At 43.3% G+C, this 18,341-nt stretch overlaps 1 protein-coding gene across 1 annotated transcript; it reads left to right on the forward strand.

Annotated features, from left to right (window-relative positions):
- The first annotated feature begins 4,190 nt into the window (after positions 1-4,190).
- Positions 4,191-11,297, forward strand: LOC132070390 (OX-2 membrane glycoprotein-like). The gene is made up of 3 exons (XM_059467142.1): positions 4,191-4,557; positions 10,116-10,427; positions 10,966-11,297. Exons 1-3 carry the CDS (start codon positions 4,191-4,193, stop codon positions 11,295-11,297), a joined length of 1,011 nt encoding a protein of 336 aa, XP_059323125.1.
- The last annotated feature ends 7,044 nt before the right edge of the window (positions 11,298-18,341 follow it).

Genomic DNA, 18,341 nt, shown 5'->3' on the forward strand with positions numbered 1-18,341 from the left:
TATGGAGGCACTACTGAAATATCTTATAAAGTTCCAGACCTGTTCAATTGCATTCAACAAGCTGCTTCCCAACAGTGCTACCTATAACTAGAGCTGAGAAACCAATCTCCAAAAGTCACTGCAATTCAGAAGTCAATGAAACCCTCTCCACCTGTTTTGTACTCTTTACAGGCAACGTCTTGAGAGGTGGCACTGGATTCTTCTGATAAGGTAGGCAGACATCCAGTTGTTAACCAGGGCTTGGATGGCTGAAAAAACAGTGGTTTAGCCTGGTAGTTGACAAATCAATGTTTTAGACTATAATTGTGCCTGAGTGATTTCCCTTGGCAATATTTTCTGGAAGTTCAGCTATGTGAATTATAAATTACATTAGTCACTTGGTCTGTGGGGAAATGCTGGCATTTCATGACTGTGCAATTCCTGTATGTTCTTTTTTTAATTTACTCAGAACTAAATAGAACATTCTGGTGAAACTGAAAGGAAGAAAGTAATACAAATCATTGTGCTTTTCAAGCAGTAGTTGCAGAACTACTTCTGCCTAATTTATCCCAAGCTTTTGCTGTCTTTGGAATGTAACTGAAGCTCAGGCATGGCATGCAGTTCTCAGAAATGAGGACATTGTGCAACTGGAGCTGTAGACTTACTGCCATCTTACTGGCAAGAAAGGAGAAGGTTGGTAATCAATCAAAAGACTATGCAAAGATGAACAGAGCAGCCATTCATGCATTTAAAATACATTCACAAATTTAAAATAAGTGGTTGGGTTAACGGATCTCACATTATGAGTAAAATGTTGTGTTTAAAGCAATTAATCACCTGCTGATGTTGTCTGGTCCCTGGAGAAACGAGAGTGGTTTGACAGAGATGCTGCAGCAGTTGGATGCGCATGCAAACACTGACTCATGAAGACTGTTAGGGAGGTCCCTGCAGCCTCAGGTTCCCTGTGGCACCAGGAGCTGTCAGAGGAGAAGCAGAGCTTGGAAGGAGCAGCCAGCATACACAGCTCTTTCTCACCAGGGATGCCATAACAAATTAAAGCAAACACTTTTTTCCCACTGGCAGAGCTACCTCTGTCCTTTGCTAAGACTGAAAGTTTGCTCTTCATTGAAAAGTGTTTCCTCTAGCAGCACACAGTTTTGGTTCTGGAAGATCAGAGTGTTTCTAAGAGAAAATAAGTTGGTTAAAGCTGACAAGAATATTTCCTACATACCAGTTAGGCTTGCAATTATTTTTAAAATCAAGTGCAGTTCCTTCTGTGATTGCTAATTAGTGATCTCACATTTTGATCAGGCCAGAATGCCCTTCCAGAAATTTTGAAGAAAAGTGCAACTATGCAAGTAATTCGAGGAAAGGAAAATAAGATATCTCAAAGAAAAAAGACAATAGTATGAAGCAAATGCATTTTTCAGACTTATGGGAATGAATTCTTGAACCTACTCAAAAGAACATCCAAAATGTGTCTTTAGAAGAATACTGATACTTGAGCTGTTTCTGTTTTCAGATTAGTTGCCTCTAAGGAGAAAAGGAATCATAAATGTGAAAGCATGTTTGAGAATTTTTTGTGTCACTTTATGGTTTAGGCCTGCTGGCTTGCAACTGATTTGCATAATTTGAGGCTAATCTGTGTGGCCATTCAACTGAGGGAAAACATTTTATTTGCAATCATAGTCATTTGTAGTAGTAAGAAATTGCAAAAAATGTAAGCCGCCTCATCAGAAATCAGAAACGTGAAACACAATTTACCAGTAGAAGTCTGATAAGCAAATCAGGTCTCATAGTATGCTGCCCCCTGTGCCATAGGAGAGCCACCCGTGGGCAAAGGGCTTGGCTGGTTTCAGCAGTGATCACAATGCACACCAGAAAAGGGAACACAGGCATAACAATGACAAAGCTGAGAGCTTTGTCAAAGCAAAAAGGCACAAAAACAATGACTCAGACAAGTTGTGTGACCTATTTTTATAGTCATCTCAGGTGATAGTGGAGGAGGAAGTGTGTGCTTGTGGAAGACAACCCTGTCTTTCCAAGGGACAGGGCTGGGGAAGGATCATGGACCTGTGGAAATGGAGGCAACCTCAATGGAGGAGAGGTGACACCAAGGCCCTGCTCTTTCCCTGAGACAACACATGACTTAGGCCCTGAGTCCACCTCTTGGCTTGCTTTGGTCTCCTTAACCTAGAGAAAGAGTTGTTTTACAGAAGCATCAGCACCTCCTGGGTTTTTCATCACCTCATCATTGAATTACACGATGGGTGCAGACTCCTAACTCTGAGTTACATATGTGTTCTGTGTTACATTTGTGCCACTCGTTGCAGCATGGCCTTTCCTGGAGCTTAGGTCAAGGCCAGGGTGGCCTTTCCTCTTGCAGCCCACAGACAATGGGTGCTGAGCCAGGTAGGTGCTTATGAAAAACAAACCTTATGGACAAAGTGCTTGTGAAAAACCCAGTACCCCTGTCTGCTTATCAGCACAGCTGGGAAAACCTGAGTTTCTGGCTCTGACATTTGTTGTCATGTCCCCTAAAATTCAGTTGCGTCATATAAGCAGGAGGTTTTCACAAGGTGGCATTTGTTGTAGTTTCCTGGTGGGGAATGTCCCTAGAGTAAAAGCGAAGCATTTAAAAAAGGGGAAGTGACACTCAGTGGATCATTCGTTCATCTCCCTGAGCACACAGCTAAGATGATGATGGTCACTTGCCTGCTCCTCTCCAGTGTCTGGACCGCTGTTCCAGGTAACTCCCTTATCTGTCTGGGTGGGTGTCTGTGTAATTTTCCTAACAGCATTAGGGACCTCAGTGGCTGTGCCAACCTCCTTCTGTGCTGCTGGGTGCTGCAGTCCCCACTTTGCACCCTCCTGGGGCAAAACTAGTGATTACAGGGCACTTGTACTGTACTACTTACCTTGGGCTCAGGCATGTCACTGCTGTTGCATTGACAGCATCCAGTTCTTAATTTAGCACCAGTGCACCATAAATTCCAGAGAGATGTATAAAGGTATTGCAATGGACAAATTATAAAGCAGGCAGACTGTGTTTTTAGGTATCTGCTCAGGCCATCAAAAGCATGGATGTATTACAGTGGTTTTGTATTTTAAAATCATGTAGAAAAAGCTGAATTAGTTTCAAACTAGCTTCCATGATCATGCTTTGTAGTCTGCCTATGGCACTGCTGAGATCTAGAAAGCAAAATGACTGGCACAGCTTGACAACTGGCTTCTTGGTCTTTGATGGAAATCTGCCTGGCCATGGTCACAGCCAGAATCTCAGAGCACCTTCTTGAGTAGGTCAGCCTAGTGTACTTCTGGACACTGCAGACAGCCTCACCTTCTCTGCAAAGATATTTCCCTTTCTTGTAAATTGAATTATGTTCTCAGTGCTGCAACTGTTACTGCTGATACCTCCCTTCCCATGCTGACATGCACAAATAAACTTTGAAAACTATTATGCCATAAGAACTGTTGAGCTGAGCTGTCAGCTTCACTTTGTCGGTACCCTTAACAATTTTTGCATGTCTACGAATTGGAAGAGGAGACTGATTGTTTTCTTCTTTTCCCTGGAGACTTTTAATACCATGGCATTTATGCTGTGCAAGTTTTCTCCCTGCAGGCCATCAGTATTTTTGATGCTCTTCTGCAGCTGTTTCTCAGCAGCATGACTTCAATGCTGAGATAAGAGGACAGATGTAGTTTGCCTCAGGTTCTTCCTGAGAACTCTTCTTGCTTTTTTCTTCTACTTTTCTGATCCTTACCAGTTTCTGACAAGTGTGAATACATGATGTATGTATAGTGAGACACATAATCATTTTTAGCATTTTTACTGATTTGCTACACCCCATGCCACAGGAGGGCTAAGAGGGTGGTATTGGGCCAACAGCTGTTTGTCAGCATGGCTGAAAGTTTAGGGAATCTCTTCGTGGATGCCCATGGGATAGCAGTCCTAGCAGACAAATCAGTGGCTCCCAGCACCAGAACTGCCTTTCTCAGTGCTCTCTGCAGCACAGATATCAGGCTGGCAAAATGCTAGGTGTGAGAGGTGGCAGGTCCAGTGAAACTCTCTGGGTAGTTCTTTCAAGTTCATTTTCAACTTTTCCCTAGATGGAGGGATAGAGAAATCCTCCGGAGTTGCTCTGCTTGGAAATGAGGGTGAGGGGCTGTGGGGGCCTTTGGTGGGGTTGGGCTGCAGAAGAGTGTGAGAAATGCTGAGTATGGCACCTGCTTCTCCCCCAGCCTCTGTGCAGGTGATGAACAGAAAGGTCCAGTCAGTCCAGGCAGGAGGAAATGTTACTTTTTCATGCCGGTCAGTCACAAAAGAAGATGTGATACAGGTGACATGGCAGAAAGAGACGGATGGGACTGAAGACAACATAGCAACTTACAGTACGATTAATGGCCAAAAAATAGCCAAGGCCTATGTAAGCCATGTGAGCTTTGCCCACAGCGAGTTACAAGCCTCAGCCATCTCCCTTCATGGAGTCACCCTCCAAGATGAAGGATGCTACAAATGCATCTTCAACACATTTCCCTCGGGGGCTGTCACTGGCAGGATGTGTCTCAAGGTTTATGGTAAGGTACTGTAATTATGTACGGGTGCTCATCTGAGGACCAAGTCATTTTTTCTTTGAAAAACCTTGCCTAACATTGCAACATTGATGTGGAAAAAATGGTTCTCCCTGCCTCTCTCTCCCTCTCTGGTTTACCTCTGATGGTAAATCAGCATTCAACAGTTCTTTAATTTTCTTACATTTCAAGTCAGCAACAGCAAGATTCAAAACTGACATGTAACTCATGACTTCCTCCAAGTTTCCCTAGACGTGTGCTGCGCTGACAGCTGCCTGGCCACAGCCATGTACCCCGTGCTCCTCTGCTTCCTTTCACTGCTCTTCTCACCTCTTAATCCTGGAAATCAGGCTAATCTTGACTTGCTCTGCATTTGGTTATAAAAAATTGCAAAGTATTCAAAATGCAAAGAGGCACATGCATGACCAGAATAGCTGGAAGCTCATTTTGAAGCTAGAGTAAAAATAACAGCAGTTGGGTTGGGGTCAGGAACAGGATTTAAAAAAAAAAAAAAGAAAAGGAAGGCTAAAATACTGTACAGCTCATGGGATTTGACACATTAATATCTTGAGCACGTCAGCATCAACTAGCTTAAAGAAGAGAGTTGAAAAAAATCATGAGTCAAGATGGCAATATTTGTCACCTCCATATGAAATCATCAACTTTCAAGTGCAACCTGAAATAAAGACTAATAGATGAACTCAAAAGAACTAAGAGTAACAAGCTGCTTATCTTTTGAGGAAAGCTGCTGGGTTTTGTCCAGCTGAGAGAGCTGAGACATTAAACATGCTCTGAGGACACCCAGTTGACTCCTAGCTTTCTCAGAGATGAGACTGCTGTGGGGAAACTGGCCAAAGATCATATCCCATCTGAAGAGTATCAGTGTCTGTGCCCTGTCACTGGTGATATGACCCCCCTAGTACCTTCTGCTGACAAAGACATGGACACATATGTCCACACACATGTCTCTGGAGTCCTCTGTGTGGAGAAAGAAAGCTCCTAACCTAGAGGGGAAAGGAGGTGGTGGTGAAAAATACAAGGGAAAACCAAGCCTGGAACTAAAGTTCTTTTTCCCATGTTTTGGGAAAACTAGGGCAGAAAAGAGAAATGAGGAGAAATTCATGCGGTATTTCATATATGAAGAGGAAAGTTCCTAAAGAAAGCCAGTTCTGAGTCATTCAGAGGGTAAGCACTGATTATATATTACAGGAAAAACATGGAAGTGCCTTGCAGAGGTATGAGGTGGCTGTGGGGTTTTCGGGGTCTCCCCAAAAATGGCTGCCATTTTTGGGTGTCCCAAACAGAGAAGTCCAGTTAAGCACAACCTGTCTGGGCCCCTCAGGCAGGCTCCAGGGCTGCAGGAAATCTTAGCAAGCTCAGCTCTTAAATGAGATCAGCTCTTTAGAGATTCTCAGCTCACTAATGATTTTCAACTCTTTTCCTTGCTAAGTGCCTTTGGCAGATGCAGGGAAACAGAGAAGAAGTGCTGTGTGAGGTTCCACAGAGATGTCTTTATTGGCAGCTTCTGCAAAGGGTCTCAGTGACAGCTCTACTGCTGAGCTGGGCAGATGAGGGTGTTTATATAGGGTTTAGGAGTTGTGGAAATTGTCCAATGGTAAGGATCGAGGTGAACATGACCTATAGTCTTAAAGAGAGATAACTAGAGTCCGAAGGCAGAAGAGGGGCTTCTTAGGTCCAGTCATCATGACTAGGCATTTCTTATCTTAGGCTTCTGAATGCCAGGGAGGCCTTGCAGGCCCTGTGCCTGATATGCAGAGGGATCTCATTCTTTTTAATCACATAAACACAGAGATTTCTTTTGGGTTTGGGTTTTGGTTTGGTTTTTTTTCTATCCAAGTGGGGGAATTCCCTCCCAAACTCACCAGTTGTGAGGCTATGGTTCATCCTTCACCAGAGCACTAATTCTAAAAAAAGAAAAGGGATGTTTTTCTCCTGCCTCAGATGAAAATGCATCAACTGAGAAGGATTTAAGTTCTCTCATAGGCGACTGCTAGAGGCTGCCTCATCAAAGTCATGATAGCCTTCCTGTAATGTGCTGTATCAAACCAGCCCTGGAGAGTCACCATGAACAAACTAAACATTTGGCACTTTGACAGCAGGTTTTAGTTCATATATGATTATCTCATTGAAGCCAATTTATATGATACTACTTAAAAGCCATAATCTTGCTCATTACACCCCAAATCCTCATGATGGGAACAACTTGTCTGAACAAGCCCAGAGGTTGCCCCTTGAGGGAAAAGTGGAGCCAGCAGGAATCTCCCAAGGCTCAAAGGTTCAGGGCAGGGTAAGTTTAATTTTCACCAGTTGAAAATTAAACGCTGCGATGTCTTTGCCCTCAAGAGGGGACAAACAGGGAATTTACAAGCTGGTAATTGTCTGATTACTGCAGCCTTAGCTAACACAGCTGTTCTGGGACGGGACGGGATGGGCACCATCACCGCACAATGAGGGGAAGTGAAACCACATAAGAACTGGCTACAACACTGTAAAAACAGAAACAAGTATGACTGGAAGGATATCAGACCTGCCTGGCTGAAAAGAGCAAACTCAGGAAGAAGCAGAAATGTCCTACCCTGTAGCAAAATCCATTTCAGAACAGAATCGTTTCAAGCAAGCTTAGTGGGTCTCTTTTGAGCAGTCTGCTGCATTCCCCCTTCATTTTACTTTGGAAATATTTGCCAAACTTCATTGTCAAAGAGAATGAGAATGAAATCCAGAATAAGGATTGAGGGAGAGGGGACTATGAGAGGCAGAAATTGGAGAGAGGGGGATGTGCCACATGAGGATGGGCAAGACTTGCTGAGCCACAAAATTCCCTGGACATTTGCTGTGCTGACTCTGGAGACTGCCTGCCTTCACTGTAGACGGCAACATTTGTCTGGAAGCCTTGAGCCCACCTGGAAAAATGCCATCGCAATTTCTGAGACAGGGAAACCAAGGCACAGTACTGCTCGTGAACACCCATATGGTTTCAAAAAGCTTTCTGTCATCACGAGGCATATTGTGATTCCTACAATCTGTTATCATTTTCTGTAACAGCACTGCTAAGCCTTTAAACATAAAAAACATATAATGAATCAGGTCATTATATGCTTTTTATGTTTAAAGGCATAGCAGTGCCTAATTCCCTCTAATTACAGAAAGCTATTACAGATTAAGCCATTTTCAGATATTTGGGAATGCTGACAGAGCTCAAATTTGGGAACATCTGCAATACTGATCTGCAAGAGAGACTAAAGCAAGTACTGGCACACAACATCTCAGGTGAAGACTTTTTCACTGGAAACAAATATTTTGATGAAAGGCAAAAGAAGCAGTTAAGTGTATGCATCAAACATGAACAGCCAGCACATACTAGCAAACAGCACAGCAGGACTTTCCTGCAAAAGCAAGCACTTACATGTTTTGACAGTGCATCTATTACAGACATTTGCTAGAGAGAAGCTCAGCCCTGCAGGATCATTCATTGGGGTCCATTGTGAGAAGAGACAGAACTGCTTAGTCAGAAGAAGAGCAGGTGCAGAGTGCATGTGTTTCTGGCAAGACACTGACAAGTTTTTCTCATCCTCTGTGGCAACATCTGTGACTTCTCCATGTGATTGCTTGTGAATTTTGAAACCTAATATTTGAAGGTAATGCTGTGGGTGGATGTGTTAATTTTATGCATCTCGTGAGTGAAAGAAGTTCAGAGATAATTTTCTAAATGAAACATAATTTGTTTGCAACACTAGTCTTTTCATATCTGGGAGATTTTGAGATGTCCCAACTGAAATCCCCCTAAACACTTTCCTTTTTTTTGTCAGAGGTTTCAGCAACTCTGTGGGTGTTGAGTTTTTGTCTATGGTTGATGCAAAAAGTGAGAAATACAAGTTTATTTTTTCTATGCTCACACAGCCATAGTAAGTAAATAAGGTCAGGCTTGTAAAAAAATTAAACAACAAACAAAAAGCAACAAAATTGGTATACAAAGTCTTGCTTCCACCCTCTGGGAGTTATGGCTTGGAAGAGACAGACAAGCTTTTGAGGTGCATCTGGAGTTGTACCAGGAGGTTATAGGTGCCGTTACACATTTGGCGTGTTCTTTTTCACCTTTTTGCAGTGTCTGCTACACCTCACAGGCAAATCTTTGTTTAACTCTCAAAAGCAAAAATCGTTGTTTTTCCTAAGAAGAATTAAAAGATCTTTTGTTTGCTCATTTAAAAGCAGAATTGCTAAATGATAGAGGTATGTTCCAGTGTTGGGATAAAAATTAATTTTACCATAAATATTGCACTTAACACTGTTATTTTTCTTATGTAAGCAGTAATATACACATGGAGTTCTACTAATTACAGCAGTGGATATTTTTTTAAACAGAAGGCATTCATGGTAATTCAGACTTGACTGAGTTGCCAACTAGAATTGCCATTGAACTTAAATGCTTAAAAAAAGCAATATTTTCAGAAACCAAGACCTAGAAGTAGACCCTATTTCTTCAGCACATGCACTGAAGAAGAAGGCAGGCTGGTGAGCTGCCATGCAGAAACCCATGGATTGCACTCCCAAATTACACACCTTTAGAGATATTGTGCCTGTGCAAACTGACCTTATCAAACTGAGCAGAGGCTTGAACTAGACATTCTCCTGAAGTCTCTTCTGACTTAAATTATGGCATGATTTTATGCCAAGGGATAAATAGGTGATTTTTCACATGGGACATGGCTTATGTGCTCAGATCTCATCTGGAGTTCTATCCAGGTTGAAACCAACTTCCAGAACTTCTCCCCTTTATCTATTTCTTGCAAATACAGTTTGTATAAATAGGAATCAACAAGTAGGCTTCATGTGAGTGATTAAGCATGAATGATGCCTGTAGTTCATCCGTCTTCCAGACTAAAATTAAATGTGACAGCATCCACAAATCTCTGGAGTGAGAGTGTTGAAAGAAGCGATCTTTCATGATAGTTTCGAGGGATACTATGACGCACCCAAAACCCATTTACAAGAGGAAACAAAGTTAAACAAGCACAAACCATGAAATCCCATGGTGTAACCACATACAAATTCACTATTACTGTCTTGCATAAATAGATCCATTTAGTCCTTTGATTTGCAACTCTACACACCTCAACAGCAAAAATGCTAAACAGCGGCAAAACTAATCCTGCAGGTAATTTTAAAGGAAAATAATTCTAACTCATTTAAGCAGTTCAGCTCTTTCAAAGAGAAAAGGACATGTCATATGACTTTGCAGTTCACCGCCTTCTGCTTTTAACTCAGCCATAATCACCACTTCTCAGCTGGGTGGCTGCTGCTAGTAACAGAACTGAAACATGATGCTTCTACCCTTTTGCCCTTTCTGTTGTCCAGCTCTTCACTTCCAGACTACTGTCTGATCACCTTCAAATTCATCTGTCACTGCTGGGGCTTTGGGAAGGGGGAGCTAAGATTAGATGGTAAGCTTTTCCTCCAAGATAACTGTAAATACAGATGCTCAAACAGATGCTCTTTGCTCAAACATAGGCAGAAACTAATGGACTTTGTCACTTTGTTCTTTACAGCCATCTCAGACCCCAGAGTGGAAACTAAACTTATATCCAGTCCAGACAAAGCTGAGGATTCTGAGAAAATGGTGGGGATGAGCTGCTCAGCAACAGGGAAACCAGCTCCAAAAATAACCTGGCACCTCCCCAGCATACTGCAGCAGAAACCAAAGGAGTACCACATAAAGTTCAGCAACCAGACCGTGACTGTCATCAGCAATTTTACCCATACCCACTCCAAAATCCTTCGGGAGTACCCCATCACCTGCATGATCCAACACCCTTTTCTAAATGTGACCCTGGTCCTGCCCACAGACAGCCTGGAGCAGGGTCAGTATGTAACTCTGCTCCTGCTCTGGGGTAGGGCAGAAATTGGGAAGCACCTCCTGGGGTAGAATCAGAAAACTCCTCAGAGGGTTGGAAGGTGGGATAGGCACCTGGAAGAGCAGCTGTGGTTGGGCTTGGGAGGGATGGAGGAGGTGCCATGAAACATCCAGATGCTCTGGCCAATGGCACATAATGTCTTACTTACTGCTCCTCAGGTCCTCTTACCCACCATGATGTACCCCAACCTCCCTGTCTCTGTGAAGGACTATTTGTGACAGGGTTCCCTGTCACATAATGTGACAAACCAAAACATGCCAGTGTTGGGTAGCTCAGAGGGGCTGGGTTGTACATGCCTGATCCTAACATCAGACCAAGCACAGGTGCTGACAATGCCACTTCTGTGCATCATACTGGAATGTGCTCCCAGTGCTCTTATCCATCTCATTTCACCCCAGGGAATGGCCAAGGGATGCTTGAAATGGGTTTCAGGTTGTTTTTTTTACTTCATGCACAAACTGAGTAGCTGTTACTTTCCCCACAGGTCCAGACAGCAGCATGGCATCAGCCATTGCCATTGCACTGGGGGTGCTGGTCCCCCTGACCTCCCTTCTCATTCTCACCTGCCTCTTCTTCCACTGCCTCAGGCACCTACGTGATGCAGAGAGAAACCCAACCTGGCCCTGCTGGGTAGGTCTGCCTTTCCTCAGGGTGCTGCAGAATTCACTCCCACAGGTCTTGAGGTTCAATACCATGACCTGGCTTTGCCCAGCCACACAAGGGCTACCTGCACACTGCCCAAGCCAGGCTGAAACTGGGCTGGAGAGGGACACAAGAATGAGCCCCCAGTCAGACAGCTGGGAAGGGGAAACCTGATTGCGTATAGCCAGCCTACAGGTGCTCAAGAGTGCTGGCAGCTAGAAAACTTTCATTATGCCAATGACAAGGCACCCTGAAGTGGGAGCATCACTCTACTATTATATTTATGCACAAAATAGTTGTGTAAGCAGTGGGTCTTCTACAGCTCCTAAAATAACCTCCCTCAGCACAATCAACGCAGCTCACGAAGGCAGCAACTTTGAGGATGGGCCTCAAACAAAATGTGGTCTTAGAGGAAAACCATGCATCTGTGAGGGAAGCCCAGGGTACCACACTGGGGCATGGGCTGAGGCACTGCTGAGGTACTTCAAAGCTATCCTGGTGCAGGGGGTGCAGGATACAAGTTTGAGGTGGGGATAAACTGAGGTGAAGTGCAATCGTTTCAGAAAATCATAGTCCAGTTTTGTGAAGTCTCCTCATCCTCCTTGCAGTACATGTCTAGCATGTGCACCCTGGATTCTGGTGAACATTTTGGAAAAAAAGAAGCAGTGGAGGAAATGCAACACATGTCTTAGGTGTTATACCTCTAGGTCCAAGCTGAAGACTGCTGATGGGACTGCAAGGGGAGAACTTTAGTTTCCCCTCACAAAGAGATGCAAGGACTCATTGGCAATACAAATATCCAGGATCTTTACCCTTACACCTAAAATATCCATATATTTTGAAGAAATAAACACAACAACTTCTCTTTCATCAGGTACTTCCTGCCTGCACCAAGGCCAAGAAGTGCAGGCAGTACAGAGCTGCAAGCAGGTGGGCTCCTGCAATATCCCACAGCCTTGGTGTGCCACTGAACACCTGAGAAGCTGCCACACCTACACATGTAAGAGATAAACTCTTAAAATGGCACCTCAAGCTTCCAAGGAAACCTTGTGGTACTTTCTCCAAGAGAAATATAAAAAGGGGCAATTTATAATATATATTTATTTATTTTATTATACTATAATATTCTGTTTCATAAGAAAAAAAATGTAAAGTATTTATTTGAAACTCAGGCTGGCTTTGTGGATCCATTTAATGGAACTCATGTATTTTTGGGGGTTTTAACATTGTTTATTACTCTCTGATATTTTAACATTGCGAACTCAAAAGTGGAAGGGGGATTGTCTGAAATAAGGCAATATTTTGTAAGGCCGCTGACTTGGAAAGTGTTGCTGATGGACCAAAGTAGCCCCTTACCAGGAGCTGGGCTGCAGAAAACCTGCGGAACAGCCCACCACACTGCTCTGAACTTCGGGTGTCGAACTTGTTCCCTAAAGGGCACAAGAGATCAGGCCAAGACTGCAGCCAGCCTAAACTTATAACCCAGGTGCCAAGAGTAACAGGCTTCAAGCCAAGAGTCATGAAGAAGTGCCAGGTCCAATTTCCAGTAACCTCTCCTGGAAAGCAACGTAAAAGGCACATAGATGTTTCCTTCTTCCCTTTTTCTCAGAGCTTTTCACAGCCCCCTTCTTCATGTACCTGATTTATCACAGCTGCCTTGTGTTTCCTGGCATCCCACTCACCTGCAGGAGGAAGCAGGGCAATAAAAGGGCAGTTACAGGGCTAGTAGGTTGTCTAGTGCACTTTGTTTGTGTCCTAGTGTAGTGGCAGGTGAGTGCAATGGGAAGTAAGAGGCTGATAGGTCTGAGGAGGTGGGTGCTTTATTTATTTCCATGTGGGCAGATAAGTACTAGTGCAGGGTAAGGAGTGTTCCCAATTCTGACCATGCTTTGCTTCTAAGCAGTGGGTCAGATCTGAGCTGTAATCTCCTGTAATTCCCTGAATTGTATCATATGCTCATGAAGTCTTGTTGACTTAGGGAAGGAGAAATGAGCCAACCTGGCTCATGCTGGTCTTGTGGGAAGCCACCAGCGCAGGCTGCTTCCTCTCCTTCTGGCTTCCCGGAGCAAATGTGTGTCATCTGTTTTTTCCTCATACATGTATTTCAAATGGGCATCCTACATGAATCACTAAGTTGTAGTCAAAAACCCAAGTTTTTGACTAAACTAAAATGAAAGCAAGTTGAGAATGAATAAACATGGGTTTTGCTATAAAATACTTCTTTTAAACTCCCCTAATACCTAGAAATAGCACAGTTGGTGAGTGAGGGGAAAGAGGAACTGGCTGCAGCTGTTACAATTGGGTTTTTTTCTCCATAGCCCCCTAATTGTCAAAGGAGGAAGTAATGGTTTGTCCAAACTTTTCTACCATTGCTGCTTCATTTCTTCATTGATGAGGGAAGAGGCCAGGAGAGAAGGGTTTCCCCTTGGTTTGTGGAGGGCTGGAATGGGGTAGAAAGCCCCTGGCATCCTTCTTGAGCAGGCTGTGTGGCCTCAGCCCTTGCCATTCTGTACAGTCTGCACTTGCAATTTAGAGTACCTTGAGGTTTTAACATGAGGATTCTGCTAGAGTTTAGACTAAGGTTTTGTTGTTTTTTTTTTTAATTAAAAAAAATCTCTTGCAGAAACAGGGAGTTTAGATATGGGTAAAGAAAAGGATTTCCTGAGGAAAGAGACAATGCCAGTGGTAAATCTATTCAAACCCAGGAAAATGGCAGTGATTATCAATTATTGTTTTATACAAGCTGATCTCCTGGAGTGTGGGAAAGCAGGACTTGGAGCCATGAAAGTATCTGTTTATGTGTGAGTTTGTAGTTTCTTTTAATTTTAGCTGAATGTAGAAATTTTATGAGCTTTTAGAATTTTCTGATTATGAGCATGATAGGTCCAGCAGCTGGGTTAGGGATGCAATGGTTTACAAGTAAATTTCTATACAAGATTTATTTTTCATTCATATTAGAATGAGAACATGATATCCAGTCACAGAACACTTAAAACCAATAGGTGTACTTACCTTCATGCTCTCCAAAGCCACCTACTAAGATGCAGTACCATAAAATTCTGTGTGCTACTGTGGTGTTTGGTTTCGCGTAGCAATGAAATTAATGCAAGAATACAGACTATGGAAAATTAAGTGGCTGATAGCTATGGGGCAAAAAAAAGAATATTAAATAGATACAAACCATATTTTGTGGAATAAACAAAGGTATAACTGATGGAATCAGAAGTTTTGGCTATGAATGATGAACATCCTAACTGCTGTTATGAGATTTCTTTGTAATTAGTTTGTGCTTGTCTGTCCTGTTACTTCTGTTAACAACTTGTAAGAATTCCTTGGAGGTTATATTTCAAATCAGTTTACACAGATACCTAGTATTTGTTTTAATAAATGGGTGGGTTTGATGCCCAACACCTTTTGCTTGCTGTGGCCCTGCATGGCTGTAGGTGGAGGTGGTAGGTGAAATTGGTGTGGAGCTTGAAATAAGAAATAGAAATAAAACTGGTAGGATGCAAGCAAATTTAAGTGAAATGGATTACTTTATTTTTCTGCTCCAATACAAGTGATATGAAGCAGATTACACTTTTAAAATAAATGGAAGCAGATCACACTTTTAAAATAAATTCTACAGGAATGTTCTGAGCTAATACTACCACCACCACCACAAAAACATAAAAATAAAAAAGAAACAAACAAAAAAGCCCAGGATTTTTGCCTGCTTGGATGCTGGGCAGTTGTTAGTCTCACCCAACTCGCCCGTGACCACTATGTGCTACTGCATTTTGTCCAGCCTCAGGACAAGTAGTGTTGATGCAGGGTATAATTTCTCCTAACTGATGGAAAAAGGGCAAGAGGGAATGCCACCTTCCTGCTTGCCTCTCACTTAGATAAAACTGGTTCTACGTTATGTGTCTCTCTTTATAAAGTAAATGTAGCCTGCATCTCTCAGCTTTGGGATCCTTTGACCCTGACATTAGCCAGTTTGGGTTAAGATTTTAACTCATGTAAGTGTACTTTTAAACAGTTGAGATAGATAAATAAAGGTTCTTTAGGCTGTATAAAATGTCCATGCTTCTGTTTTGGTATGCCAGGCTATTTCAGGGGTATATTGTGTTGGTATTTTTCTCTGCCTAGACACTGGGTTCCTGGTTCTAAGAGAGCAGTGAGATGCAAGCAAATTTTCCCCAACAGCTCTGGCTGAAGATGTGACTTTGAAAAATAGCTGAAATGTTTTTCTTAGATATTTTACAGGCACTGGCTGAAATAGGAAGAATATTCTTCTTCTGAAACCAGTGCTGGCAGAGGTATGGGACTAAATTTGTTCACTGAAAAGAAATTTTGTTTTGGTTATAGACCTTTAAAAGCATCACTCATCAATTCTCTGTTGTGTGACCCTGGGGGAATGATTCATCTAATCACCACACCAGTAAATTTTCTTATTAAATCAGACCTGGAAGAAAATATAACCCATTGTTTTTCATTCAGTTTTCAGCACTGAGCCCCTGGAAATCAGCTGAAACAAAAGAATTGCACTAATTGATTGCATTTTTCTCTTTTATAAATGAGACTATCAAGCCAGGCAGATAGATACAAATCAAGTGTATTTTTGTTTTCACTCTCAGCACACCAGAAATTGCTCATGTTTTTGGAAGCCATACAAATGGTCTTCTCATAGCTCTGCTGCCTTCATCTTTGGACATATAAAGCTATGGTGAAAGGAGCACTGAATACTAGTCCAACTCTTTGTGGATGGGCTCTGTTGTAGTCTGTTCAACTTTGAGAAAAGCTACCTGAAATTTCTGGAAAGCCTGAGAGGATCCTCAGTCTAGGATCCCTATACAGTCCAGAGTTTTAAATTCCCTAATGTGTCAGAAGCTGTGGTCCTTAAACACCCTAAGGAAACAGCAGCTTTGCCTAGTAAAAGAGCACCTGAAATTGTACATGACAGGCTAGGATGAAATCCTTGCAGAAAAAAAAAGCCCTACTTCTTAATAAAAAAAAAAAAAGGGGCAAAAAACCCCCAATTTTTTTCCCCAATCAGAATATTCTAGTTGATATTATCCTTTAGGTAACTTACAGAAGGCCTGCGTCTCATCCTAAACACCCAGGCTTATATTTCAGTTTAAATAAATCAATTTGCCTTGAGCCTTCCTTGTTTACAGGAATGTAGCTACTTTCATAAAGGAGATTGCTTGTGAGTTGTGGCAAAGCACTGACACCTGCTGGTATCTCCACACTGCTTGCCTGATGGAGAATCATCTTCTCTTGTTTGTGACTCCTTTGTGTCAGATCCAAGGGAGGAAAGAGGGCCCCAGTGTTGTCACCCAGCATGGTGTCTGGTAAGCCTCAGAGGCAGTGACCCACTTCCCTGCCCACCATCCCTTTCCTGCCAAAGAGAAAGGGAGCAGGGTCTGTCGGGGCCTGTGTCCCCTTGTTTCTTTCCTCTCCATTAGACACCTCCATACATACCAAGAAGATTGCAAATTCACACCTTGAGAGTTGCAAATACTTTCAATAGCTCGTAGCAGAGACTGGTGGGATGGGATGAACAAGGGACATCACCAGGCTTTGCTGATGGAGAGAAAGAAAATCAAAGAAAGTACAAAGTGGCCCTTGTTCTGTTTCACCTCTGGCAACCAGTGTTGATGAATGATTGACAATGGTGCTGCTGACTGGCCACTGAAGAGCACTCTGAAAAAAGAAGACAAAATCTTCTGTAGTCCCCTTAGGCATCCCAGCTGCCCTCTGAGGGAAGCGGGGAAAGGGATGAGCTTTCCTGGGCAATTGCTTTGCCCCACAGTGATCTTCCCCCTGCTCTTCTGGGCTGAAATCTGCCACCTGCTGCTCTGTGGAGGCTGCCAGCGAGTGGAACCAGCAATGGGTGAGTGGAGCACCCTTCCTTCACCCCAGCTTAACTCTGGAGCACCACCACCTTTCCTAGCAAACTGAGAGACACGGATATTATGTTCACTGAAATACACAACTTGGTGACTGGAAGAGTAGCTAGTGAGCTGGGCATGAGTCAGCAGCAGCCAGATTGGGTAAGGTTTGGTCACAAAGAGCACAGGGCACTTTGCTTGCAAGCCATATGATCTACCTGTATATTCCCTTTCTTTGTTGTCTTACTGAACTCCTCAGCACAGGGGATGGAGCAGGTTTGCATTCCCAGTGTACATGTCCAGGTAGCACACACTTCTTTGGGGAGAGGCTGGAGCAGGGCATATCCCTCTGCAGCCCTTTGTGCTGCCTCCTGGCTGCAGGGAGCCCTAGGCTGCTCTGCCTCCCCACAGCCCAGCAGGTGCTGGCAAGAGGGAAGCAGGGGTGCTCTCGGGGCTGAGAGCTGTTTTTGCTGGGTAGTTGCTGTGCTTGCTACAGAGCCTGCCTGCCCTCTGTTCCCATGCTGCCTTCCTCTTCTCCATGGAATTGTACAGCAAAGGATAATGATGTGACACACCTGTGACAACAGGGTGTCTGAGGTCTGCTGGTGTGCCCCATGACCCCGTGGTGAAGTTCCTTATTCCAGTGCTCCACAAGATGAGAACAATGTGACTGGATGTTTCAAGGCACTATGGCCTTCCCTAAGTCAATTGCTTTTTCTCCTGCCTTGATTTGGGGGTTTGCTTTGTTCCTAGCTTTGAAGGAACCCATCCAATCTGATATCATCATCGTAGCTGCCCTTGGGGGAGAGGCAAATTTTCATTGTAACTTCTTGCCCTCAATGGATGTTTTGCAAGCTACTTGGCAGAAGAGAAATGGGGCTTCCTTCCATAACATGGTCACCTACACCCCAATACACAGGCTGAGGCTGATAAGGTAATTTCAGAAGAAGGTGTCTTTCACTAGAGCAACTCCAAAGGCCTCAGCTATCATACTCCAAAATCTCACACTTGAGTATGACTCTTATTACAGATGCATTTTCAATGTGTTCCGTCATGGCTCCCTCAGCAAAGACATATGCCTCAACATCCAAAGTAAGTTTTCCACTAACACCTTCTCTCTTTTGGGCACTCAGTTTGGGTCTGATGTACTCAGAAGGTACATCACCACACTATCCACCACACGAAGATTTTCAATGCAGCAGCATCTCCTTGGTAGATAGTGTCCAGATTGCCATACCAGAATTTTTACCTAACCGTCCTTTTGATTGAACAGTATATAATAGGAATATTTATCAATTGACCTTATAAAAACTGTAGAATTACTGTACCGTGTGTGGTTTTC

Source organism: Ammospiza nelsoni, chromosome 2, assembly GCF_027579445.1.
Source record: "Ammospiza nelsoni isolate bAmmNel1 chromosome 2, bAmmNel1.pri, whole genome shotgun sequence".
Taxonomy (NCBI): domain Eukaryota; kingdom Metazoa; phylum Chordata; class Aves; order Passeriformes; family Passerellidae; genus Ammospiza; species Ammospiza nelsoni.

What these genes read in the sequence shown, in the direction of transcription:
- LOC132070390 (XM_059467142.1), top strand. Translation starts at nt 4,191, where the DNA reads ATGCTGAGTATGGCACCTGCTTCTCCCCCAGCCTCTGTGCAGGTGATG. An exon ending in GATGTGTCTCAAGGTTTATG is followed by an intron (nt 4,558 to 10,115) that starts GTAAGGTACTGT and finishes TGTTCTTTACAG; the next exon opens with CCATCTCAGACCCCAGAGTG. An exon ending in CACAGACAGCCTGGAGCAGG is followed by an intron (nt 10,428 to 10,965) that starts GTCAGTATGTAA and finishes CTTTCCCCACAG; the next exon opens with GTCCAGACAGCAGCATGGCA.